We start from the raw sequence: 26,344 nt of genomic DNA, 5'->3' as shown, positions 1-26,344 counted from the left end.
GTGATAATGCTATCTAATTAGACTTTCTGGCAAATAAAAAAGTCACCAGACTCAAGGAGAAAACAGTCTTCTCCTAAGCTAGAGAATGCCGTCATGATCTGAATCTGGCTAGAGAAGTAACGTCCAAAAAGTGATTTCATTCAGAAGAAAAAAAAAAAAGTGCCTAAAAGGGGGACATGACTGAATACTGAGAATCTATCCCTGCAAAAAGGGACAAGGTACAGCCAAGGATGGTCACGGGACCTGCAATGGAGCAGGCACATAAACATCTGTATGAAGGAAACAAAGCCTTCATGTAGTGGTAGAAGAAGCCTATGTGGATGAAATCAACTGCTCTTTATTTTGTTTCATCAGTTTTATTGGTCATTTATCTAGAATTCAATTTATAAATCTTTGAAAATAACTAGCTTTTATAAGAATAGTTTACAATTCAGCTCTGACTACACAAATACTTGACACAGGAAAACATTTTTACAAATACATATGTTTTCTTATAAGAATACTTTAATAAAGAAATGTCTCTATACAACTTACAGCAAATTTTATGCATTTTTCCTCATTCAATCATCACCTCAGGTTTTCTGTCAGAGAAATGTCCATCACATCCAATAACCAAATTACAATTTGCTACTGCTTCTCATTTTCAACTACTATTGAGGTTCATACTGTTAAAGTTTTTAGAATTCTTTTTCTAATCATTCCTAATTGTGTATTTAGGCTAAAAGAGGTAATTTTAAAAACATTCCTTCTAAATATAACTTATAGCAGGTGAATGATCTTTTCACTTCTCACTTAGGCTAGAGCAGCTAGTAGTTTTACCCCTGCTGTATCAAGCAGAAAAGATAAACCCTTACATTCCTAACAGTTTCTAAACTGCAAAAACAAAACTCTAGAAATAAGAGTTAAATACAAATATTAAGAAAGCTAAAACATTTGCTATTGATTAGAGAATACTTTTAACTTCAAGGTCTCTCCCAGGTTGAAGAAGACATGAAAGAAATAAAGTATTAAGGATGTGGCAGTAGTTCTATAAAATACTGAAAAACTGAAAAAGGTCAATCAGTTAGGTCAGTGGTATATCATAGCCAAAGCACCAAAGATACAGACTCATGGCTAGCTGAACTCAATATCTGACAGCTGTCTTATGCTGTGGCTTTGAAATAGCCTAATCGGTACTCACTTGCCCAAAGCAAGCAATCATTTAGGCCAGGGAAACTTTAACAGAACACTGACCATGTTTACCTGAAGAGATGGGACCCGCAAGGGGAAACATTTGGCATTCATTACATTCCTTCACTGTTACTGAAAAGTGTGTCCACTTGGCAAAGCCTGTCTTACTTTTCAAGTAGCATGAATTAAAACCAAGAGACTAGCAGTATTCCACAGTCATGTTCCTGAGTACTCAGCTCCAATTATACAAGATTCTTAAAAAGATTCTTTAATGAAGCCCTTGTGCAACAGGAGGTGTAACAGTACGTGAGAACTACAACATGTCCCATTTCTCTTCTCTAATTTCTCTTGATTTCTCTTTCTCACCCCAGTGTAACAATTGCTACAGGTTCTTGCCAAAATACTTCGGCAGTAGCTGGAAATGAGTCATTTTGCATTACCAAACGAACGTGTTCAATCACATTATAACAGGTCACATTTGCATAATAACTAGGAGATGGCCAAATAATGTCTACTGCAGTGATTTTGCAAACTCAGCATAGTCGATGTATCCATCATTGTTCTTGTCGTCGTCCCTCAAAACACCATCTATTAAGTTAATCAGTTCCTCTTCACTCATTGGTGGTGCCTGTTCATTCCCTTCCTGCAAAATATAAATTAAACACTGATGAGTTGCACATTTTACTGGAAGTGCTTAGCTAAATTTCCAAAATGTCCAAGCTGTTATGTGTCCAATAACTCCTTCAATGTAATATGTGGCTACTCCTAGGACTCCACAAACCATATATCAGATACAGAGCCAATTCATAATAATCCAATTTAGAAATTATATTCACCAGTTAAAAGAAAGAAGCGATCAAAGTAGGCCCTTGCTTATTTATTTTGAAAATGACTTTTCATCTTTTTCTAATGACAAAAGCCATACATGGTCACTGTAGAAGGCTAGGTCTGGCTTACACAGAATTATGTGTTTCATAGATTCCATGACCCACACAAGAAAATGTCACAGCCCAGGCCCTTCCGAGGGTCAGCTCTGGGCACAATCTGCCCTGATAAAGTAGAATCAGCCTGCACTGGACAACATTTTGGCGTCAGAACAAGAGGGAGAAGGCACTGCCGGCCAGTAGAACCTGTTGATCTTTGAAGTGAAGGTGCTTCTCCGGCTCCAGAGGCAGGTGCAGCAGGGCTTCCCGTGTCAAGTGCTAAGCTAATGCTGTTCGTGTGCCCGACTGACTCTTCCTTCCGCACCTCTCCCTCATCCACCCTCTCCTCTCCTGTCGCCACCACCACCCTCGCCTGCCACAATGCTGAATCCCAGCTCCTCTCCCTGAGGCCAGTCTCTTGTCACATCCATCAGTCAGCCTCCCACAGCCAAGGATCTTCCTGTACAGAGCTGTTAGCGTGCTCCACTGCTTTCAAAGCAAACTCAGACCTCCTCTCCCGGGCAGCCGATGTGATCACACCGACCTCACCAGCTCTGCCTCTCCTCCTCTACACTGCAGTGTAGCAGAGCAGGACAGACACAAGATCTGGAAACAAAGGATCTCGATGTCAGTTTCCTCACCTCTAAAATCAGGGTAACGACAAGCTCTGGCCCTGCCTACTCACAGGCTGTTGCAAAGATCAAATGAGATCTCTAACCTACTTGAAAGTGTTCTGTAAACTGCTTTGTTCAGAGTACTGAACTCAATTACTGCTGAGTCCCTCGATCCCAATTCTCCATTCCTCTCAAATAAATAACTTGTTCCCTGCTCTGCATTTTGAATGTGATCTGTCTTTTAGGCACTGGTTCTCAAACTCCGTGTGCAGCAGAACTGCCTGTAGCACTTGTTAAAGACACAAGGCCCAGGGGCTTCTGCCTTAGCAGGTCACCCTTTGCAACAAGGACCACTGAACAGGAAGAGACAGAACAAAGCGGTGAGCAGAAAAAGGAGAAGCAGCAATATCACTGCACAAGGACAGCACGAGTCATCAAGACTGGGGACTGAATTATCAAAGGGGAGGCCTTTCTGAGATGCTGCCCACTGCGCCGTAGCCTGACCTACCTCCTTATGGACATGAGTGATGGCTGTAGAGAGTTCTAGGCCGTCAAGCAAATTATTGCCGTCATAATCATGCATTTTGAAATAATGGAGCTGCAGTTCTTGTGGGGACATCTCCGCCTCTGGTTTGTTGATGACACCTTCTAGATGTTCCATGATATGCCTAAAAACCAATAGTTACACTCAGACCACTTGGCAGCGACAGTGGGATCATATTGAAACCTTAAGGACTCTGAAAACTTTATCCACCCCAGAAAAAAATACAGAAACGGTGGCAGGCCACACTCAAGGATGATATAGGCAAGGCCACAAAAGGAGCAGGGAAAATAAATCAAACAGTGTATCTGTTATGCTGGCAAGATTACACAGTGTTTTTTTTCCTCTTTATTATTAGAATGTTGTTATGACAATTTTTGAAGCTATCAATTAAAAAAAAGAACTTTTTGAAAATAATTCAAGGGTAACAGAGTATAATGTGTAAGGCTAGCTGGCCCATGACAAAAGTCACAACAAATGATTCAATGCTTGAATGTACCAATAAAAAAATAAAAAGGTCCTGTCAGAGTCAAAAAACCTCAGCTCTATTCTGAATTCTGCCAGTACTACTGTGTGTGCATGTGTGCATGCGTGCATCTGTCTGTTTGTGGTGAAAGACAGAATGAATCTAGGCAAGTAATTTATCCCGTTAGGGCCTCAAGATCCTCCATCTGTGATATGATGATGAAAAAGGAGTACCTGAATCACATGTGGCTCTAAGGAATAAATGTCATCCTTGAAAAATGTCAAGGAGTAAAAACAGTAGAAGGAAAAGAAGACCGAGGGAACCACTGCAGCTGGCTGCAGCTATGGAGAAGGAAAGACCCCTGGCCCACAGCCCTGGCTGAATACGTACTCTTGGTCGTGCACTGTGTTCTTATCCAGGCCCACGCTGCCAGGATGGGAGGAGCTGGCCCCAGGCTCATGGGCCTTGGCACCCGGGGCAGAAAAGGCCCAGAGTAGGCCCCACAGGAAGGGGGTTCTGAGCAGCTGCAGAGATCTCATGGTCACCGGTACCTGGGAGGTGGGGAACATAGAAGATGAAGGTGCGAATACCAGAGCGAAGGCTCCTTCAAGACTCGACACAGTATACTCATGGGAAACCCAATGAAGGAGCAAGGTTAGGGAAGAGAATACGTCCAACTGGGCCAGAGGCCAACTCTGCCACTAGACCACAGGATGACCTTGGGTATTCCAGGTCCCCACCACTCACATGAGTGGATCCACGACATCTCCTGTAGCACCTTCAGGATGCCAAGCAACTCACTGACAGCTTAAAGGGATTTGAAGATCAGTCCTTCCTACAAGAAGCTTACAGTCTGGTGAGAGAAATGCTTCCTGCTGAGAGCGCTAATAAGGGCAGGAAGTGAGGTGTACTAAAGAAGATAGATCTTATGAGAGTTCGCAGAAGGCAATTTCCTCTGGGTGAGGCAAAAATCAGAGAAGGCTGACAGATGTGGGGACAAGTCAGCTGGGCCTGAACAGATGGGTGTGCTGTGGATGTGCAGGGACTGAAGGACTAAAGGAATGGTGCAAGCAGAGTAGGAAAGAAACTCCAAGTGGTGTAGTCGGGCTGGAGCCCAGAGAGTATGAAGTAGGCAGGACAGTGGACAACAGGCTGCAGAGGTTGACCAAGCAACACTGGGCATGACTTTGCATGGTAGGCCAAGGGGATTGAAGTTTCCTAAAGATAAATGAGGAGCTAATGAATGGGAGATGAGGTTGGAGCTTGGTTTCTGAATGGCTCATGTGGCAGCAGGGAAGGTATTTTGTGGAGCAAGGGCAGATGAGAAAAAGGATAAGGTGGGTCAGTTCAAGGCCAGCACAGAGAAGAGGACATTAACCCCTGCCTCGCTCATCTCCCAGGGCTGTGATAGAGGCAAGTAACTTAACTACTGTAAAAGAGCATTGGCACAGAGAGAAACATAGAAATTAGGATTCCATCAAATACTCCTGCAGTTTGGCTAGACCTGGAACTGTAGTCAACAACAAGAAGACACAGTCAGCTACATAGCAAGCTCCCTGAGGGCAGGAGTGCTTTGTTCCCATCAGTATTCCCCACCAAGGCTCAGGCAGGCCTTTACTAACTGATGGTTAAACTGAATGTTCTGGTCCTTCCTGGGGCTTATGGACCGACCTTTAAAAGGAAAGGGAAGGACAGCCAGGAGGCCTCCACTCCAACACCAGGAAAAGCCCTGACTTAAGCATTCACTTCCTAAAAGGCAGCAAAGATCCTGCTGGATAACAAGGACCAGTGATTTCTAAGGGGACAACTATAGCCACAGCTCCAAGCCTATAACAGTAAAAAGAAAGCAAAGGGTACAGGTTATCCCCTTACACACACTACACAGAATTCAGCTCCAAAGCTGCCATCAACTCACCACCTCTACTCCCTGTACCTAAACTGGGAAGCAGACGTTTTGCGGCCCCCTCAACTAACCTAAAAGGCTCTGCAGAGCAGGACCCTGGGAGAATGCCAAACCCACTTTGCCTAACAGCTTTATCACCTTCCATAGTCCCCTCCCTAAGGGAACAACAGTCACTGGGATATATAATTTTTAGGGTGCAAAAAGCAGCGGGTAGTCTTACTACTGAACAGGGATATCCTAATGCAATCTGTCATACTTAATAACAGGAAAAGATGTTCATTACATATCAAACAAAAAAGAACAGGCTGCAAAAGTTTGTAAAAAATAATTCACAGTGAATATACAACTCAATATGTATATGCCTTACTGTTGAATTGTACACCTGAAACTTACTGGATTTCGTTAACCAATGTCACCATAATAAAAACAAACAAACAAATAAAAGCTTAAAAAATAAAATATAAAAAAGAAAAAATTCACTTTTGTAAAAAAGAACGTATGTGTATTTCACACACACATCAACTGAAAACAAAGATTATCTTCTGAGTCATGAGATTAGGAGTGATTTTGATTTTTCTTTTTACTTTTCTAATGCTTCTAAAAGTTCTACTATAAACATGTTTTTTTCCTTACAAATATGTATTTGATGTAATTTGTCCCATAATTTTGTTCCAATGCTATATGATGGAATAAAAAAGGGGCTTCCAGTTCTCAGCTCAAGAAAATAATTCACGAATAGAAACTACACTTCCAATTTTACCAAATAAAAATGTCCAGACACTGATGAGGCTACTGCCACTGTACCTGGCACCAGAGAACAAGATTTCAAGCTACTCTCAGCAATGACTGTCCAGGCCAGAGCAGAACAGCTTGTTCTGTCCACACATCTTAGAGTTCTCGGACAGGGAGGACCAGAAAGAAAAACCGGTTCCTTCCAAGGCTTTCAGACTATACATGGGAGAGGTCTGTTTCTCCAGCAAGCCTTCTTCAATTCTGAGTCTGGCTTAGGCATTCTTCCCATATGGTCCCGAGTGCTTCCCTTCAGAGGGTCCTGTTAAACTGAGCATAAAACTTTTGCGGGGGAGATACCTATCAGATAGTTGAGCTGAGTGATCACTGAACCCATGGCACCATTTTCTATAAGTGCATTGTTGGAAGCTTAGTATATCAAAGTGGTGCGGGTGGGAGGAGTCTCTTCTAGGAACACTGAAAAGCAACTAAGTGACTGGCAGTACAGCAACTATGGGTCCAAATGATCCTTTCTTCCAGGGAGGCAGAATAAAGGCCAAGAACCATTGCTACTGAACATATGCCGTCTTGGTTTGCTATTGCAGGTTTCTCGCTAGAGGCATACCTCATGAGACTACACTTCGCTTTACTGCGTTTCATCAACACTGAGCCAAGATCCTCTACCAGCAGAAAGATTACGACTCCCTGAAGGCTCATATTTTTTAGCAATAAAGTATTTTTACTTAAATTATATGTATATATTTTTTAGACACAATGCTATTGCACACTTAATAGACTACAGTATAGTATAAACATAACTTTTATATGCACTGGGAAACTAAAAAATTTGCATAACTCACTTTATTGCCATATTTGCTTTATTCTGGTGGCCTGGAACCAAACCCGTAAGAAAACTTGTATTAGAACACAACAAAAGCCAAATCTACAAAGGAAAAATATTGCCTCCAAGTGCTGCAACGAAAACAGGGAATCTCACTGCCACCTAACACTTTAAACTGTCACATTCAAAAAGAAACATAAGCAACTCCCTTCAGTCCAAAGAATAGGTTGCATCACCCACACTCCAACTACTTAGCCCCAGACCATGACCTAAACAGCCGGGCAGATAAACTCCAGGAGTTCCTGACCTTGCTGGCCTTCTTTGAGAAACTGTAAAGGCTAGGCTTCAGAAAAACCAAAAGGAGGAGAGATTTCTGAAAGAGACTTCCGAACACAACCCATGTTTGAGACATCCTTCACAAGGAGAAGCCTCAGTCCTGGGAGCGAAGCACTGGACCATCGTCAGTACCTGGGCTATAACAGAGCTCCCCTTACTCTCACTGCTCCAGCGGCCTCTTCCAGTTCCAGAGCATTTGCTTTGCTGGTTCCATCTTTCTGTCCTCACTCTTCCTTCCAGGCCCAGTTTAAATATCATCTCCGGATTCTTCCAGCCAAGATTGATTGTTCCCTCTTCTGATCTCGGTCTGCAGTCTCTCACACTATTGTTCTCCTTTTCTGTTTTTCTTTTCCTCCCTCTCTGAGGGCTGGGAACCAACTTATCTTCTCTGTCTCTCCCTTAACCTAGTGAATTTAACACAAAGTGCTAAGCTGACCTAAAGATCGCACACCTTCACGTCTGAATCAGGGCAGTGGGTCTTCCCCCTAGGTGTGTTGTTCCCTATCACAAAAGATCTGGCCTAAGCTGGAAAAATAACTTCCCTTTGGAGCCTTCCCACCAGTGATTTGGCCTGGCCCACCCTTCCCTCCCCTTATGTAGTTTGTCCTATCAGCTCAGAAGAGTTTAGAGCCAGCCTTCCTCCCTAAGACCGCAGCAGCTGTTAGCAGCTTTTTTCTCATGCCAAGGGCCCTCAGTTAAGAAGTCAGACTCAAAGCAGCCACATTCATCAACATCCAGACATTCTGTACCCAGAGTCAATGCCAAAGAAAACCCCGATCAGTACTTCCCCATTTAAAACTTTCACGGGCCTGAAATGAAGACGAGAAAATAACCAAGTTCTTAGGCCAAAGAAACCTCTATTTGGGATAGAGGTTGCGAATTGGTTCTGAAAGAGCAGGTATTTAATAACTTGATCTATTTGTTCATTTAGGGAGCCCAAGGAGCTGTCGTGCTCCACTTATACATTTAACTAACATACTCTTTCCTAACAGCCTGGTGCTGCTCAAGGTACAAAGGATAGGGCTGTGACCCAGACAGATACCTCTCACACAGCTTACAGCCTGGTAGAAAAGAGAAACTAGTAAATAGACACCTGTGGGGTACCATGAAGCCAAACCCACACTTAGAGTAATGCGTTAAAAATGAGGATTTTTACAACTAAAGGACAGCATTTCAGCCAGAGGTAACATAATGTAACAGACACTTAAGCCTAGAAAGAACTTGGTCATATCCAAGAACTAAAAAAGGTTCACTATATGGTTCAAGGCACAGCATAGTAGAGATGGATGAACTAGAGTAAAAAAGAGGGCAGGTCATGAAGGGGCTTACAAATCCTGTTTGAGCTTGGAAGAGCAATGGGAATCCACTCTAAGGGTAGAAACAAGATGGGGGGAGGGGTCTGGTGACGTGATCAGATTTGTGTTTTAAGATCATTACTCTGGCTTTCCAGTATACAACGAACTACAGAGGATCAAGAAAGGATGCAGGGGACCAATCGGGACGCTACTTGAGGTAGTCCAGGGGAGAGATGAACGCTGACTGAACTTGCTTGGAGCAGAGTTTAGGAGTGGAAAAGTGGATGTATACAAGAGAGATCTGTGATGGATTCGATGTGGGATTCGACGCCCAGGTTCTGGCTTGGGCTCTGAGTAGATGGCGCTGCTATGCTCAGGTAGGGAATACAAGAGAAAAGTTAGCTTCCCACTCTCCAGGCACAGCCTTGCCAAGCTCGCCCTGCCAGACACGACCAGTTTGTGGTCTCCTCTAGGGTGAGACAGGGGTCAGGGACGGGGGTACCAGCGGCAGACGGAGTGACGCCCCACCGCCAGTCCTCCCGGAGGGCGGAGATCTGCCTGGCCGGGCCCAACTGGCTTCAAAGCCCTCGGAGGCTTCTGCCCCGGGAGACAGGCTCTGCTCCTGGCCGGCTAAGGTTCCCGAAGCAGCTCGGGGGCCGAGACCCCCACCTAGGCCGCTCCTGCCTCTCAACCCGAGCTCGAGGCCCCGAGCCCCCAGAAGGGCGAAGAGATCGCGGCCTGCCGCGGACCCCTGAGCGCCGCCGCCTGGACCTCCACCCCCAGGGTGGGGCTCGGGCCTCCCCAGCCGCAGCCTGCGCCTGCGCTGCTTCCGGGTTCACTCACCCTCGCTGCCCGAAACTGCTAAGCCGCCTTCCCCAGACGCGAAGCCTTCCAGTGTCGCTCTCGCAAGCCCGCGACCCCCGCTTTTCCCGGCCCCGCCCCTCCCCGCCCCGCCGTGCGCACGCGCGCTTTCTGCCCGCCCATTGGCGCCACGAGACCCCGCCCCTGTTCGGCGCCCGGCAGTGTGTACGGCTCCAGTGATTCCACGTGTAACGGGCTCCGGCCCAACAAGGGCTGGGCACACAGTTCTTCTGCTTGTCTTCCCGAAGGTGACACTCGGTTCCAGCCTGGGTCGGACCACCTGAACCCCCAGGGGCCCTGACGGTTGCTAGGCAACCCCGGAAACCCCCGCTAACGGAGTCCGGCCTGGTACGTAGGCTTGCGAAAACGGTTTGGGCGGAAGACAAAGCTAGCTTCCAGCTCCGCCTCCGTCTCCACTTTTACTGGTGTCGCGGTTTCTCCAACGGCAAATTGGAAAGAATGATAATAGGAATCTTAATTCCTTTCCTAATGAAACCACTAGAAGACGCTGGAGCCGGCCCTCAATCCCATGATTCTGATCGGCCTATTTCCAGATTCTGTTTTCTTGGTTCCACATGCGGTATCATCTGCAATACACTTGTGTAGGAGTCCCACCAAGACTTACTTTATGGGTGGCCCAGTTCAAACACCACCTTACCCGTGCAGTTCATGAAACCAGCTGCTATCTCAATAGACGGCAAGCATTTTAAAAAACAAAAACAGAAAACAGGCCCATGAACCTGCCCTTATACCTTTCCTGCTGTACAAGATTGTCGTGCAGTTTGTTGACCATACGGGTAAATGAATGTAGAGCTGTCATTTTTTAAATTCCATCTCCCATTTGTCTCCATAAAGATATATAATCATTTTTCATATGAGCCTGGATCCAAAGAGGGAGACAGGGAAAAAAAAAATGGTTAATAAGGAGATGGTGTCAGAACTCTACCTGTAGTCAGCTTTAGCAGATCAATGTCTTGAAAGTTAGACAAGACAAATGCCATTACGGTGACTCATTCCTTCTCTCTCCTTCACCTGAGTTTGAAATCTGTCAACCCTATCCCAGAGAAAAGTCCTAGGATCCCAAAGTCCCCGAATAAACCCTATTAATTCAAGATTCCAGCCTTGCATCTGCCATCCATCCATTCTTCCATTTGCTCATTTATTCAAGAATTCAGTAATACTTCTCGTGTATCTCCTATGTACTGGGCACTGTGCTAAGAGTTACTAGAGATACAAATACAAATAAGACATGGTCTCATCAAGAAGCTCAGTGTCTGACAGATGGAGAAAAATAATCTGTTTAACCAATGCTTCCACTTTTTCTGTAGATCTTATCCTTTTCTCTCTTAAATCACCAATTGCTCTCTCTCTCTCTAATAAACCCTATCATCGTGTAACCTTGCCCTCTGGTTTCTTCTCCCCCAAACTACTGAAACTGCCATCTCCATGCAAATCCAGCAGCACCTTTTCATTCTGTTTTTTCTTGCCCTCTTAGTATTATTCATCACAGCCAACCACGGAAACACTTTCTTCTGTTTCTGACACCATGCACTCCTCCTACCTCATGGCTATTCTTTCTTGAATTCTTTTCACTGACTTCTCATCTTCTGCTCAAACTATAAATGTCAAAGTGCCCAGGGTTCTATCCTGAGTCCCCTTCTCTTCCTATGCACTCTCCTTATATTTCATCTAGTCTATGGTTTTAGGTGTCATTTATAAGCAGATGACTCCAAAATTTATCTCTCTCATAATAACCTCTACCTGTAAGTCCTGACTCCCCTACATAACTGCCTACTTGACATCTCCACATGAAAGTCTAACTAGCATCTCAAACTTGATTTGGTCTCCCAAAATACTAAGTTTCACCCCTAAATGTATACTTCTCTGTTTTGTCCATATTAGTGAAAGTCACTGCCATCCATTTTAGTTGTTCAAGCCAAAATTCTGAGAATTATTTTCCCCTCTTGAGCTTTATTGAGGTATAACTGACATCCAAGAACCCATCCTCTGCTACTTGGACTACTGTAAGAGATTCCTAAACAACCTCCCTGCTTCCATTCTTGCCCCATTCTCATTCATGAGTGAGATGATACATTTGTTTAAGCCATTTATAGTTGCGTATTCTATAACTTGTAGCTGAACCCATTCCTAACAAGCAAATAAATCATTTGGTACCAGAAATAGGACAGTAAAAACAGACACTAAAATGTGTAATTGGCTAACTAAAGGTTAAGGTAGCCAGTGGTGAAGATTCTATTCCAAATTGGAAAGTTGGTGGCCAACCTGATAAGCAGTACTGTAACCATCTACCTGTTGTCACTTACTGGACTTGGATACAAACCACATGCTGACAAAAGTTGTGTTATAGGAGAAATCTCAGGAACAATATAGAACATTAGTGTATGTTTTTTGTTTGTTTTGTTTTTAGTAGACTCCAGCAAAGTCCTTCAAGAGAGTGGCAAATCTAGATTAGAGATAACTGATTTGAAAGCAGAGATCAAATAAGGCCTTAGTAAAAGAGGAACTCCTTACCTACAGCTTACAATCTAAATTGTCGGAGCCTCACAAGTTGGAGCTTTGCTGGGCTTAAAATAAACAATTTTCTTTGTATACCCAAGCTGAAGCCAGCACACATGGAGACAGGGAGAAGGCACTTTATCAGGAAATAAGATGAGGCCCTATGAGTGGCATCTTTACCTGCAGCTGTTGTTTCAAATTCCCTTAATTGCCATTGAACACACAAAGGCCAACCTCTAGAAAACTTAAATATTCTAATACTTGGTGGTAGGCCGGTTTCCATTTTCAACCCCCTTCTCTCTTGTCTGTCTCCACAATAAAGGCTAAAAAATGTTCATCTCTTTTGCAGCTAGATGGCCATGTGACTCAATTCTGGGCAATGAAACAAGGGGAACTTGGGAAATCTTTTGCTTTTCTGATAAAAGAGACAAAGTGACTGGTGCAGACATTTCCCCTTTTTCCAGCCCTGAATGGGGGATGTACCACCTCAGCTGTCATCCTCAACCATGAAGAGAAGTGGGGGAGTTTCAGAAAGGCTGCCCCAGTGCCCTGGGGCTGCTGAACCAGCACCTGCTTACCTCCAGATATCCTGTTTTGTGAGGAGGACTATTATTTGTTTAAGCCACTCAAAAACAGTTACTTGTAGTCCAAAGCATTTCTAAGTGATACAGAGGTCAAGCAGGTATGCACTCAAATGTGAATTGAAATTTATCAGTGTGAAGTCACTGGGGGCTCAAAGGGCAGTTTATGTGGAGTGCTGGGCAGCAGGTCGATAAGCCCTGAGTACAGCAAGTATGAGCAAGTCTTTCAAGCACTGGCTGTGAAGGGAAAGGAAAGTAGCTAGAGGGGACACAGGATCCAGGAAAAGTTGTCTTTAAGATGGAGGACCTTGCGTACGTTTAAATCCTTTGGGGAATGAACCAGCAAAAATGAGATTGAGGAAGCCGTAGAGTAGACAAAACTGAAAGAATAAGGTTATTGAGGAGACAGGAGAGATGCAAAAGACACAAAGCCCAGATGGGGTTTAGCTTGAAATTTGGGAGGCATGACTATTTTCTGAGAGTGCCATGATTGGGGAGGGGCAGGGAGATTGAGTGGGTCAAAGTTTGAAATCATCATTGTGTAACTGGGAAAGCAGGCTGCCTAGGGGAAAAAGAAGACTCTGCCCTGTGTTGAAATTAGAGATTGTTCATTTATACGGTACAGTCTACATAATAATTTGATTATATACAATGGTTAACGTACATTTCTAGAGTTTTAAAAGTTTCTGCATCTAAATTACACATGAACATGGCTAGAAAAAATAGAACAGAAAGTTGTTTAATAAAAAACCAAGTTCCTCTCTCTTAATCATCAACTCTCACCCCTCTTGCTAGCTGTGTTTAGGACCACACCAGGGATGAGTGGGGGATGGATCAGAGAGTGGTAAGGGCATAAGTAAGTTCTGACTTGACTGGTACAATAAGTTGGCTCTTCCTCCTCTCCTCTCCATTGGACTAACATTTAATGTTGATTCACTCGCAGTACTTTTGTGTGGCTCCCCTGTTGGAGTCCTCACTGCAGTTCCTTTGATATGGCAGCACCTTTTTCTGAAGGCTGCTGGCCCTCTCTCAATATCTGGTTTCTCCTGGCACTCTAGCAGACACTCTCTCGGGAAGAATCCCCTTAAAAAGGATCCGAAGCTGGTTCAAGAGCTCATGAGTTGGGTTGGGTTTAAGCCAGGATAGTGTTCCCACTTTCCTGGGGTGTTTTCCAGGGATCAACAAACCTTCTGGGGCCCAATATGAGACCTAAACAATGGAGAAGCAATACTGAGGGTGATAACCAGGCAGATGGGTTTAAGAGCATCCTCAAGGAGTCCCTTGATCTCCAATGTGGTTCAGTGAAAGGAGGCAAGAATTCCCAAGCCCTCCAAGGGGGCCAGGTATGAGAGCAAAGCACCCTAGATAAGACCCGGTGGTTGAGAATGCAAAGTAGATCTACCTGACAATGAGAGGCCATGGCAGGACTCTGGACATTAGTAGCATAGTAGCATGCAGAAAGCAAAGGCTGTCTTGTCCTGGGCCTATTTGCCTTCAGAGCCATTCCACACTCTTCCCCTATTGTGTTCTGCATCAGAAGGGGGCTGACTCCAGTGGATTGCGTTTCCCAGCCTCTCATGACATCTGGCTTCCTGCTTGCTCACCTAATAGAAGTCACCAGCAAGGGATCAAAGGATGGAAGGAAGAGCGAGCCTGCTTCTACTGGCAGGGGAGACTCAAGGAATTTCAGACTGATTGAAATCCACCTAGATTCCCCCATTCTAATTCTCAAGGTCCCATGTTCTTAGTTTATGCCATAACTTTCTCATAAGAGACATGATTTGTTTATAAATTCATTTTACCTTATGATATAGGTTCTCACAATATCCAGCACTGCAACTGGATTTTAGCTATTTATGTTCAGCAGCTCCAAGAGAAAAGAGACTGTTTAAGACACAGAGGCTCCAACTGTGGTTTGAGACAAGAATTTAAAATTCAGAGTTGGTGATTTAAAAAATTTTTTAAAGCTCTCTTATGTTTAAAGCCATGAGAACTAGCCAGCCAGTCTACCTTACACCCTTTCTGTTCTTTCCTCGTTCCCATCACGATGGACTATCACTGTGCATATGGAGCATGAGTATTCAGAGGGAACGTGAAGATGTTCCAAGGGGCGCCAGTGGTTTGAGAGATTGCTTTGCGGGTCCTCTATTTTCATATGCACGCTTTGCTAAAATTGACCTGCCTGACAAGGGTGTGCCTTAGAACATCACACCACTCAGCTCTTTCACGTTTGTGTTCCCTCCTCACCTTTAAGGGGACCTTAAATCCTGAATCTTTCTAAGATGATTGTCCCAGGGGATAAAAAACTCAAGGTAACCATAAAAAGCTCAAGGTTCAACATACTGATGTCACTAAAATCTAAATCTTGCTTTCATCATGGCACTGGGGAAGGGCCTCGTATTTCTCCCTCTTTTATTCATATTTCTGAAAAGGATGAAACATGGTGCTCAAAACTTGGAATTTTGGCTTCTATTGGGATGTTCTGAATTCAGATATATTGTGGTGTAAATGATGACCATTGTACTTAATGACCTCACTTCTTCTACGTCTATCATCAAAGATCATTATCAGTCCTGATGAAAAGTCCCATGACTATTGCTATCATAAACTTCTAAAAATATATACCTTCCCCTTAACAAGGCAAATACATTAGCATTTCTTAATATCTCTTTTGCCTCCTTCTTCATAAGCATGCTGTCTTTGTTTGCAATTTTTGACGTTAGTTATTTTGAATAAACATTCTCTTCTTCAGTCTTAGCCTTTTTCATTTCAAAAGCAATAAATTTATCAAAATATTTGATCACTGACATCTCATATCTCTTGAAGGTTCTCCTGGATTTGTTTCTCTTGCTTGAACACTTCCGTTAAAGGTGTTTTCACTGTGGAATTTTGTGTGCACCTGAGAACATTATTCTTATTCTTTCTCAATGAAATGAAAATTTGGCTGTATATAAAACTTCAGAGTTCTTTTCCTTCAGTATTTAAAGAAAGAAAGAAATATGATTATAAGGAAAGCTATATGATCATCTAAAAAGGTAGGGGGAAAGGGGCATTTAACAAAACTCAATACTAGTTCATGATAAAAACTTTCTGCAAACTAGGAATAGAAGGGTCATCTCTCAAGCTGATAAAGGATACCTACTAAAAACCCACAGGTGATGTTCTTGGAGTGGAAGACCGAATACTTTTCCCAAACATCAGGAACAAAGCAAGGATGATGTCCACCTTCAACACCTATTTACCATTGTTTCAGAACTTTAAGCCACTGCAGAAAAAGATGCAAAAGGCACACATATTGGAAAGGAAAAAGTAAAACAGTCTTTATTCACAGTCTTTATTCATACACATAGAAAATTCTAAAGAAACTACAAAAAACCTACTAGAACTGTAAAGTAAATTTAGCAAGGCCACAGGCTACAGGTCAATATACAATAATCAATAGTATTTCTATATATTAACAATGAACACATGAAAATGAGATTTTTAAAATATTACACTAGCAGTTCAAAACATAAAATACTTAGAGATAAGTCTAATTATTTTAAGCATGCTTTTTTCATAATCTGGTAATTCTATTATCTCTATTATTGTGGTCTAGTCCTGCCATTGTTTCTATTCTTCTGACTAAGCATAACTCAGAGACATTTAGTTATCTGCATGCAAATGATATATACTCACTTATTTTATAGAGAATAGTCATTAGGCTATTGTCACCAAAAAGGGACTTATAAGTCAGAAGAAAAAAACTAAAAATACTCTGAGAACAGTAAGTTTTTGGATTTTTTTGGTTTGCTGTTGGGGTGAGGGGCAGCTAATTGATCAGCTGGTGTCCAGCAAAGAGTCTAGTCTGTGTGGTGTGCTCTCTAACAGGCTGGCTAGGGTAAGCGAAGGAAGCAATTTCAGTTACTGACACATTCTTCTGACGACCTGGAGATTTTAACTGGGGAATATTCATGATGGGCTGACAGCCCTTTGAGAGTTCTAACTTTATGCGAAAGTCTACTTGTGTCCATTTAAACTCAAAGTCCTTGGTTCTTAAAACCAGTAACCCCCTAGGGAAGCCTCTATATCAACACATTTAACACTCCCTCTCCTATCCACCCCCCAATTTTTTGACTGCTGAGAATTTTTCCTTTCTTATGAGCTTAGCTTTCCAAATTAACAAAAGAAGCAGGAGTAAATACATTTATGAAACATTCATATTCGTGAATAAAAACATTCTAGAATATAGTGAATATATTTTGATTTAGCATATAAGAGAATAATATCTGAAAGATTACTTTAAATAGAAATATTCCATGTAGTATTCATAAAAATACCTTCATAGTCATTGTGTATTTTCAAAAGTACTCCAAGCTTTGAGTAAATTTCACATTTGGCAGACTGGAGAGAGCTTGGATATTGAAATAATTGATCCTTTCATGAATTGGCCCTTAGGGATCTGGGCTGCTTCTATTCAGCTTTCATTATTTTTTTAAAGTACAGGTCAGTTCAGTATATTATACTTGTTTTTGTTTTGTATAAAATGCCTGCTCAGAACAAATTAACTTGATTATATCACCTATATAAGGTGACTTTTCTCCTGCCTTCTCAAAAACTTCCCACAATTATGGTTTATTCTTCTCTAAACAACATTAATAATTGTTTTCTACCCAACATCTAACACAGTTTAATAACAATAAATGAAAGGATAGATAAGTGAATGAATCAGTTAACCAGTTTTAAAAGAATGGTAAAATTTTTAAATTTTATTTTTATGTGACACCTGTTGGCCTATATCTGAAATTCTGACTATTATAAATATACTAAAGATTGCAATGACAGAAATATAAAAGAGAAGTGGCAAGAGAAGCATTTTAAAATGTATTAGGTATTGCACCTCTTTCAAAAAAAGCATTGCAGGAATTGAATATTGAAAAGAGCTGAACTTTGGACACAGACAATGTTAAAATTGAGTTCAGAGATGAAACAACATTAATTCTTAGACATGAGTGGCAGGGAAGGCTTCACTGAGTAGGTGAGAGTTGAGCTGGAGCACCTGGGTATTTAGTTGTGAAACTGGGATATTTGGAGGCCATTAGCTAAACAAACACAATAATCTATTCACATTATGAAAGTCTCTTCATATAGGAGGCATTTTCTATGATGATCGTTTCTGCCTTTCTAATAAGATTTAATTTACAAAACTTCAATTGACATGTCACCTTTCAGCACCATAGCCACTCCACGAACAGAGGTAGTTACTCGTTCTGGAGTTTTCCTGGCCACAATGCTTACTTCAAGAACTAGTTCAAACCTGCTGCTTAGTCATCAATTGGTTCATTATTCTTTGTAAGTGATTAAGATAAATTTTCTCAGGATCTATGGTATACTCAAGGAACACTCTTCACATGGAGAAAAGGAATATCTTAAAATTAAAAGGAACTTCTTTTCACAGAACATTCTTTTTCAGAAAAAAAGTAAAGGTTTGAATGATAAAAACTGATCTCTCTGAAAGAATATTATGTTTTCAGAGCTGCCTTATAGTCAAAGAACCATCCAGAATGTTTATATGAACTTCTCTATACTGATAGATGGCTCATCCTCTACAGTTTGGAGGTAGAGTAGAGGACGAGGAAGATATAGCAGATCAATTTTAGATGCCATCCTAGGAGTTTATTACCAGAATTACCAAGAGGATTTTAATAAACAACTTTCTCCCATCCAAGTTTAAGGACAGAATTAATTACAAAATGCTATTGTGTACTCTGTCTTATTTTTCTTGCAATGGCCATATAAACTTGCTCCTATCTGCTCAAATGTTTTAAGAAAAGCTCAAATACCCTTTACCCTTCATAATCAAAACCTTTCCTCTGACCTTCTTAGAGGTTTGGAAAGCCCAATTGAGAGAGTGTATTCAGAAGCATCTATGATTGACACTTGCTCACTGTGATGGATGCAAACAACATCTGCATAACAGCAGGTACCACAAACAGGATAAGTGTGGGGCTGAGGCAGAGCAGAAGGCTCTGCAGCCCTCCAGTGGACTGGGCAGCAAGGGCTGGGCAGCCTTGGGCTTTCAGAGTCAGGTAGGGTGGCTGCAGCTCCACGATTGCAGCCCCAGTTCAGGAGGCAGCCAGCAGCACCTCCCTGGGAGAGGTCCCTGTGGCAAGAGAACGGGCTCTTCTGTTCTATTTTCCTCTCTCTGTTTTATGATAATATTTTATGTACTTTCCTTTAATTATGTTATTTTTCAAAACAAAAAATGTTTTTTACAAATATAGAAAAGAAACAAAGATGCGGAAAGTGGATAGAGCAAGGCTATGGTTTAAGGCTCAAAATTGCTATAATCACTGAGGGGCAGACACTCAGGTAGCCTTAGGAGTGGGGGTGCTTAAAGTCAGACCAGCTAAGGTGAGCTGAAAAGGCTCCAAGTGCTGGTGGGTTGGGCTGATTTCTCTCCCCCGGGATGGTAGTATCTGAGCAGAGAAACAGAACTGGCCAAAGCTGAGAAAAAGTGTGGGCCCCCACTCTTGGGAGAAGACCGTTGTAGTAGTCCTACAAGATGACATAGATGCCACCAAAGAGAAGCAGGAGTCACCTGAAACCCCAGGAAACAGAAGGAAGTGGAATGATGGGAGGGAGGTCAGTGCATGGAGGGAGGTGCTGGTATTTTAACCATGAAGTGGGAAGGTAGAGATAGGAGGCATCCCAGAGCTCTCATCTCCCAGGCTTGGGATAACCTTTAACATTTTAGGAGTCTAAAATTAATGTAATAAATAATTACTAAGTACCTACTATGCATAAGGACAAAGAATTCATGGCTTTGAACACAGCCTTTGTAGGGCCTTATCCCTTGCCTAATTATTACCCCCAGTTTTTTCCTGGCAGCTGTCAAAGGGAAAGACTGACCACATAGCCAGACCCTGGCAGCATTTTCATGTCAACATTCCAGGAGGGCTGGCTCAGCTGTATGGTCCACAGTACTGACAATTCAGTAAGACATGAGACCCCACGGTCCAGAAATTCTATGAGCCAATGATCGTAGTAATAAGTAAAAGCTGATTTCTTACCGTGGGTAACATGATTACAGAAGTTTAGGAAGACAGTTTGTTATTCTGCTCTACATCACATACGCTAGTGATCTAAGTAGATGAAAGGGCTGTTGACCATGAAAAAAAGATTTTTTCCTCATTAGGCCATCTCTACCTCTGGATGACCGCACTACTCACGGCCATTTATACTGTGGCAACCAGTATAAATAAAAGTGATTTGACAGGAGCAAGAGGATGTTGTAATAATCGCACATAATACATCTTTGAGTCACTACACAGGAACAACCAAAGCTATCTACACCCAAACAGCTTACTGTTGACACTGACATGACTTCACTATTTCAGGCAACTCTTGCTCAGGATGATAAAAATTGTAACTGACTTTTATTTTTTGCAAAAATTTCTAGAAGAAACCATTTAAATGAACTTTTCAACTTTTTAAGAGATCACATCAAACCACTTTTATTCTCCAAGACTCTTTGAAACCCTTGCCTCAAAACCCTCATCTTGCCCTGCCCAACAATTCTCAGCTATTGTTCATGAGTCTTTCCAGTCCTAATTAAGCCCCCTCATAGGAAGAGCTGCCTTACAATACACCCTAACACTTCATAAATTTCCCAACTTTGCCTCCCCATTCCAGATGCTACTTATGGTTCAGCAAAGTAGCGTTCTCCCTTCCTATGATGAGAACAAACTCAGCTTTGCATTATCACAAAGTTGTTTTGAAGATATTTTGGGGGAGTCAGCATTCAATTATTGAGGCCCACTGAGATCCAACTGAGACCTCCCACCCCCGTGGCCCTATGACCCCTGACTCCTCTGAGGTCTTCAAGTCCCTCAGGGTCTTTTAGACCACACTAAGCTTGCACTGGGAGCAAGTTCCAATTTCTTTTTTTAATTGTTCTTTTTATTGAGCTCCCCAAATACTGAGTCTATTTTGTCTCCTAGAAATAAGGAACCCTTTTTAGGAATCCTTTGATTTTCTGACCATATTTGAAAGTCTTTTCCCCTCAGTGGGTATCTGCCTTATTAGTAACAAGGCTGCTACTCATCTTTGTCTAGCCTGGTCACTTACTGTTGTGCATCTACAGGAGGAAAGTTTATGATGAAGAGGACAGGTGGGTCCTAATAAGTCTGTTTCTAAGCTGACCCAGGGACAAAGTTTGTATTTGGCCACTATCAACATCTTATGAGAACCTTCCTCATAGACTCAATTCATGTCTTCCTGCGGCCCAACTTCTGCTTCTTATGTGTATTTATGCTGTAGCCCAAATTTGCGCACTTATCTTTCTAAATGGCATCATTTTGTCAAGGATAATTTAGAATTTACAGTGGCCACTACAAGAAGTGTTTAATATGAACAAAGCTATTCACCTGAGAAGTGCCTTAGAATGAAAAGAAAACACAATCCCAAACAACTAACGGTCTTCATTTTTTATTAGCACAAGGAAGCATCTAAAAGAAACTGGATTCCGAAATTACTTCCTTAACAGATTCTTTGGCCAAAGAAAAACAAAAATGTGAACAACTAAAATTACCTGTCTTGTAGATCCCCCTGAATCACAACTAAAACCTATTATTCCTCTTCCTCCATCCTGTGTTCCTCCATCTCCTGCTGCCCCATCTCTCCATCTGACCTCCCCTTCCCTCCTGGCCAGCCAGATACACCAAACTTCACTTACCTCTTTAAGGTAGACCTCCTTCTGCACAGAGAAATCCTCTTATGGTGAATTTTAAGCTCTGGTTTCGTTGTCAGCTGAAAGCCATTGTCAAAGACTTTCCAAGGCCTAGACAGGACAAAGAACATTGCAGAGGAATTTAGGAATAGTTTGAGGGGCATATAGTCCAGAGCAGCCAGATATGTACCAATTAGTTCATATGTTAGTAGGAACCTCAAATGCGAAAAGTGCAATGAAAAAGTCAGAATAGTTAGACCCCTACTGGTGACTTAATAGACTTTGAATTGCATAGGAAACCAGAGGGGTTTAGAAAAGCTGTAGCTGTTGGTCAAAGTCTTTGGGAGGCTTCTATCTTTCCTATGAAAATATATTGTGCTCTGATTCAGTTCTTCCAGCCCAAAAAGGAGAAGTCTGATGGAGACTTCGAGAATAGGTTCTTTAATACCGAGGGACAGGATTAGAGAGTAAATCCTTTAGCCGACTTGACCGTGGCTCTCCCTCTTATCTTTTTGTGAATGGCCTTAAAACAGAAATAAGGGATGTAATATGCAAGGAAAAAATAGAATGGAATAGCCCCATGCCCAAACCTCCAAAAGCTTGAAAGCTGTATTTTGAAAGAGCTCTGGAGCTAATAAACTCAAGGATAAAGAACAAAAAAAGTTATTAATGAAGATGTTCAATTTCTCATTCTACTCTTAAACACTTCTCTAAAAATTAAAGGACAACCTTACAACTTTTTGATTGCAATGGGCACAATATCAACCTTAAACCCGAGCACTATTACACCACCTTTTCTTTGGAGTCAACAAACTGCTCCAGTCATGCATCTATGGAATAATCCTCACCACACCTTCTCCAGGCCCCAAAGCTCAACTGTCAGCCTTGAATCTTAACCAAGGAATATCCTTTTCTCCTTTGTGACACTACACTCATTAACTTAATAGCAAGAGATTGACTGTGTGAATGCTCTCCCAATGGTCTCTTCCTTCCAGCCCTCAGATGACCTCTCTATTCGTAGTGAGGTCCTGGTTAATTTGGATACTGACTTACCAGTACTTTTGTGTAGATCAAGCACAGATAGAGGCTCTCTTGTGGGCAAACAGTTCTAGTGATATTCTACAGGAGCTAAACCCATCAAAATTCAGACAGACTCGTCTAAACCTCTACGCAAACTTGTACAATAGCTTCTAAAACAAAGGACAAAGAACTAAAACTAATAATCAAAAGCCTTAAAGAGAAAGTAGTAGTCTTCATATCTCGACAAAGTCCTTGTAACACTCATTGTCTCACTGAGAAACCCACTTGGCAGAATATAGATGTAATTAGGTCCTCAGGGCCATAAATAAATTATTCACTCTCTGCTTCTTTAGAATCAAACTCAAACACTATTTTATCTTCAAGGCTTAAAGAGACTGTTTTACATCTGTAGAACTATGTTGTACTTTCTTTGGTGTCTCTTTAAATCTAAAGTTAATAATTGTTTGTCCTCTCCAGGGAGAATTGACAACATGCCTGGACCACTAATGCCTTTACTGAGGTGCCTTCTACTTTTCACAAGACCTCCACCAGAGCCTCAAGAGCTTTAAATCGCCCTGTGATTCTATTCCTATCCAACATGTGGACGATCTTTTATATTCCAAAAATGAGGTGATTCATCTAAGAGCGATTCATCTATCTACTTACTCTTTTAGCTCAGAAAAAAAAAAAGGCATATGGATTCCATAGTTAACGATTTGTCAAAGGAAAGTGGACGACCTGACAAGATTTATCCCATGGAGGTAATTTTCTTACTCCCAACAACCGGTGGTACAAAAGTTTCCCCACCAAGAATGAGGATTCCTAGGTCTCTTTGGCCACTGCAGGCAGTGCGTTCCCCACTCCTCTGCAATTCCCATGCCTTTGACTAATCCAAGTCCTTGGTAACCAAACCTTTTCTCTGGGAACCCAAACCTGAACAGGTTTTTTTGTGAGTCCAAATGAGCTCTTCCATACCCTCCCATTCCAGGCCTAACTAGATATCATAAACCTGTCAACCTATAATTATACGAGAGATTTCAGCAAGCCCTTTAACTTCATGAAAATCAAGACCAATAGATTACTTCAACAAGGCCTAGAAATTAGAAGCAAAAAAAAAAAAATCCCTTTTATTTAGTAAAGGACCGTTAATTAAAGTTTTAAAAAAAGTTACATGCACTTTAATTCAGCGGTCCCCAACCTTTTTGGCACCAGGGACTGGTGCTCCTATGAGAATCTAATGCCTGACTATCTGAGGTGGAGCTGAGGTGGTGATCTAGCGCTGGGGAGCAGCTGCAAATACAGATGAAGCTTCACTTGCTCACTGTCACTCACCTGCTGTGCAGCCCCGTTCCTAACAGGCCACAGACCTGTACCAGTCCGCGGCCCAGGGTTTGGGGATCCCTGCTTTAATTGTTCTTAAACTTTTTTTGTAAAATGTTTCACACATTGCCAGCATTTTTATGGAAGCTTGAGGGGAAAAAAATTGCTCTGTGAACTTTTGTGTTACTAAAGCAAATAAAGATTTTTTTAAAAAAGACCAATAGCTTAGCTTACCACAGCCTCTCTCCTGATCCAGTGGCAAGAGCCTCCCAGCTGGGGCAGTGCTAAACTAGTAGAATCTTCTGGCGGCTTGGTTTTAGGGTCCCCTTTAAACCAGATGATGGTTCCTCATGCTATACCATCTTTGTTACCCTGTGAATTTCTCGGCAAGTTGATTTACCTCCTCTGAACTTCATTACTTCCCTCTGATATGCTACTAAAGTCATCAAGGCAATGCTCCCCGTCTCTCCAGTGAGCAATGAACTCAGCTTCGCCTGATCAGCAAGTTCTTGGGTAGTATTTTCGAGCTATTAAATGACAACAGTCTTTATCAAAATTTGTTCTAAACTCTCATCTGAGAGATTTCAGATTATTAAAAAATAAAAACAACCACCACACTTTATTTATGCCAAATATTTATTGGCAAATATTACTGATACAATCATGGTGTTTTTTTGTTCTTGTTCCTACAGTCTCTTAGTCCCCTAAAAAATGCTGGTCGCTAGTGGACTGGGCTCTTGTCCGCTGGAAAAGAGCAGCGAAGGGGCATGTGTTCCGCAGTGTTGAGGAGCAGGAGCTCCTCATAAGTTATAACAATCATACTAGGCAGGGTTTTCACTGGCAAGGGGTGTTCCTCCCCACCACCACCCATGCACACAAAAATACTGGAGCACTCATCAAAGAACAAGCAGCCATTCCCCTTCAGTTAGTTCCCTGGAGTCCTGAGTAACCTGGGGGCAGGGCTGGCAAAAGATGGAAAAGGGAGGGAGGAGGGGAGGTTTGCTTATTTCCATAAGGATTGCCTCCCTCTTATCAACTCTGCTTTTCTTTCCCTGCTCCTGGGCTGACTCTGGGGAATGCCAGACCTGGGGCAAACCACAGGGTGTTCTCAGGCCACCCTCACCCAAAGGACATGCACAAGTCACTCTCCTAGTGAAATCCAGTTGTGGTGACCAGCAAGGACAACCAAAGGGTAACTAACTAAAAGCCAGCTACAAGAGTTGAGAAGGAGTGTGTGTAAATTAAATAAACTGTCTCTAAATTCTAACTGCCAGAGCTGTCCCAATTTTCCTTCTTCTATCTCCTGGCCTCTGGTAGTTCAGTACAGACCCCAGGTGCTCAGAGCAGCACCAAAGGTCAGGAAATCCTGCCCTCCAAGCAAAGAGTGGAGCTGCATTTGGAACCTGTGAAGGAGGGTATTTGCGGAGGAGTTGGGGTGGAGTGGGGGGCAGGAAGACTGCCTTCAACAGATAAAGCGCTGAGGCTGCAGAGCGAAGGGCCCAGTGGAACTAAGCACCAGGAACCTGGGCTCTGCCTGACAAAAACTTTCCGTCACAGTTATCCAGAAGCAGAAGCAACAAGTCTCCTAACACTGAAAGTGATCAAGCTCTCTACCGTGTTCAAGCTCTCTACCGAAATCAAGGGTCAGATAGTGATGAAAACCTCCATGTGGGGAAGGCAGACACCTAACTCTTAAGAGTCTGTACTTAAAAGCTTGCACTGACTGTTTTCTGGAGTCTTCAGTCTGTGCCATGCAATATGTCACTTAAATACGGGGTTTTTTGTTTTGTTTTGGTCTTGCTGTGATTTCTTGTGTAATGCCTCTATCCTTACTTTAAACCGAGGTCGCCCTGGAGGTGGGGCCACCATAACCAGTCTCTGCTCCCTTCCTCCAGCGCACCATGTAATCTTTTGAACTTCTCAGTACCCGACTGTGCCCTGCCAAAGGCCTTGCACATCTTTGATCACTCTTTAGACACCAGAATTAAGAAATAAGTAAATACCAAGTTGGAAAAAGAGCTTAAAACCTTTAAGAAATCCAGGACAACAGGATTCCGCAGAGGACAGGCCAGCTGGTTAGTGCAGGGGAATCAAGTCGGAAAGAGGAACTCCGCGGTTTAAAAAAAAAGAAAAGAAAAGAAAAAATCTGTCAGAGCAGAGGCGTCCAGAGCCGAGAGGCTCCGAACCTGCCTGTGTTCTCTCGCTTACCCCGGGGTTGGCGCGCAAGGCCCGCACGTCCCAGCAGGGCTGGCCCCGGGCGGCGACCGGCCGCCGGGCAGGGTCGCTCTCGGAGTTGGGGGCGCTGAGCCCGCCAGCCTCTCTCCGGATTTGTGACGTGCCGGGGGCAGCAGTAATGACGGGGCCACCACATAAAGCTAGGACGTCGGGGCTGGGGTCTCCCAGGCCAAGAGCCCCGATGGGACGGGGAGGGGGTGGGGAGCAAGGCGCCCCCCCGGCGCTGGGGCTCCGTGCAACATTAAAGTGAGCGCCGAGTCCGCCGCGGCGGCGGCGGCGGGG

The 26,344-nt window shown here is 42.9% G+C and overlaps 1 protein-coding gene and 2 long non-coding RNA genes across 4 annotated transcripts; 1 reads left to right on the top strand and 2 right to left on the bottom strand.

Annotated features, from left to right (window-relative positions):
- Positions 1 to 336: 336 nt before the first annotated feature.
- On the bottom strand, positions 337 to 10,545 carry MCFD2 (multiple coagulation factor deficiency 2). 2 transcript variants are annotated; one of them, XM_023531282.1, is made up of 4 exons: positions 10,432 to 10,545; positions 4,105 to 4,265; positions 3,216 to 3,375; positions 337 to 1,813 (listed from the first exon to the last, which is right to left on the bottom strand). In XM_023531282.1, the coding sequence occupies exons 1-4, from the start codon at positions 10,528 to 10,530 to the stop codon at positions 1,682 to 1,684; spliced, it is 552 nt and encodes a 183-aa protein (XP_023387050.1). In that variant the 5' UTR covers positions 10,531 to 10,545; the 3' UTR covers positions 337 to 1,681. The 2 variants fall into 2 exon arrangements, with proteins under 2 accessions (XP_023387050.1, XP_011359623.1); XM_011361321.2 differs by lacking the exon at positions 10,432 to 10,545 and adding an exon at positions 9,662 to 9,758.
- On the top strand, positions 9,822 to 23,628 carry LOC111740598. The gene is made up of 2 exons (XR_002780669.1): positions 9,822 to 10,027; positions 22,985 to 23,628. It is a non-coding gene; the product is annotated as an uncharacterized LOC111740598 (long non-coding RNA).
- On the bottom strand, positions 13,564 to 26,338 carry LOC111740597. Its single transcript, XR_002780668.1, has 4 exons — positions 26,036 to 26,338; positions 21,494 to 21,598; positions 15,920 to 16,042; positions 13,564 to 14,381 (listed from the first exon to the last, which is right to left on the bottom strand). It is a non-coding gene; the product is annotated as an uncharacterized LOC111740597 (long non-coding RNA).
- Between the last annotated feature and the right edge of the window lie 6 nt (positions 26,339 to 26,344).

Source organism: Pteropus vampyrus, unplaced genomic scaffold, assembly GCF_000151845.1.
Source record: "Pteropus vampyrus isolate Shadow unplaced genomic scaffold, Pvam_2.0 Scaffold66, whole genome shotgun sequence".
NCBI lineage: Eukaryota > Metazoa > Chordata > Mammalia > Chiroptera > Pteropodidae > Pteropus > Pteropus vampyrus.
Note: the sequence above shows the minus strand (reverse complement) of the source record. Positions and strands in the feature narration are given on the sequence as shown.

Excerpts from the sequence above, each read along its gene's own strand:
- MCFD2 (XM_023531282.1), bottom strand. The coding sequence starts at position 10,530 with ATGGAGACAAATGGGAGATGGAATTTAAAAAATGACAGCTCTACATTC. Across the intron at positions 4,266-10,431 it reads AATCTTGTACAGCAGGAAAG|GTACCGGTGACCATGAGATC; the intron begins GTATAAGGGCAG and ends CCCACCTCCCAG. Across the intron at positions 1,814-3,215 it reads TCACTCATGTCCATAAGGAG|GAAGGGAATGAACAGGCACC; the intron begins GTAGGTCAGGCT and ends TATATTTTGCAG.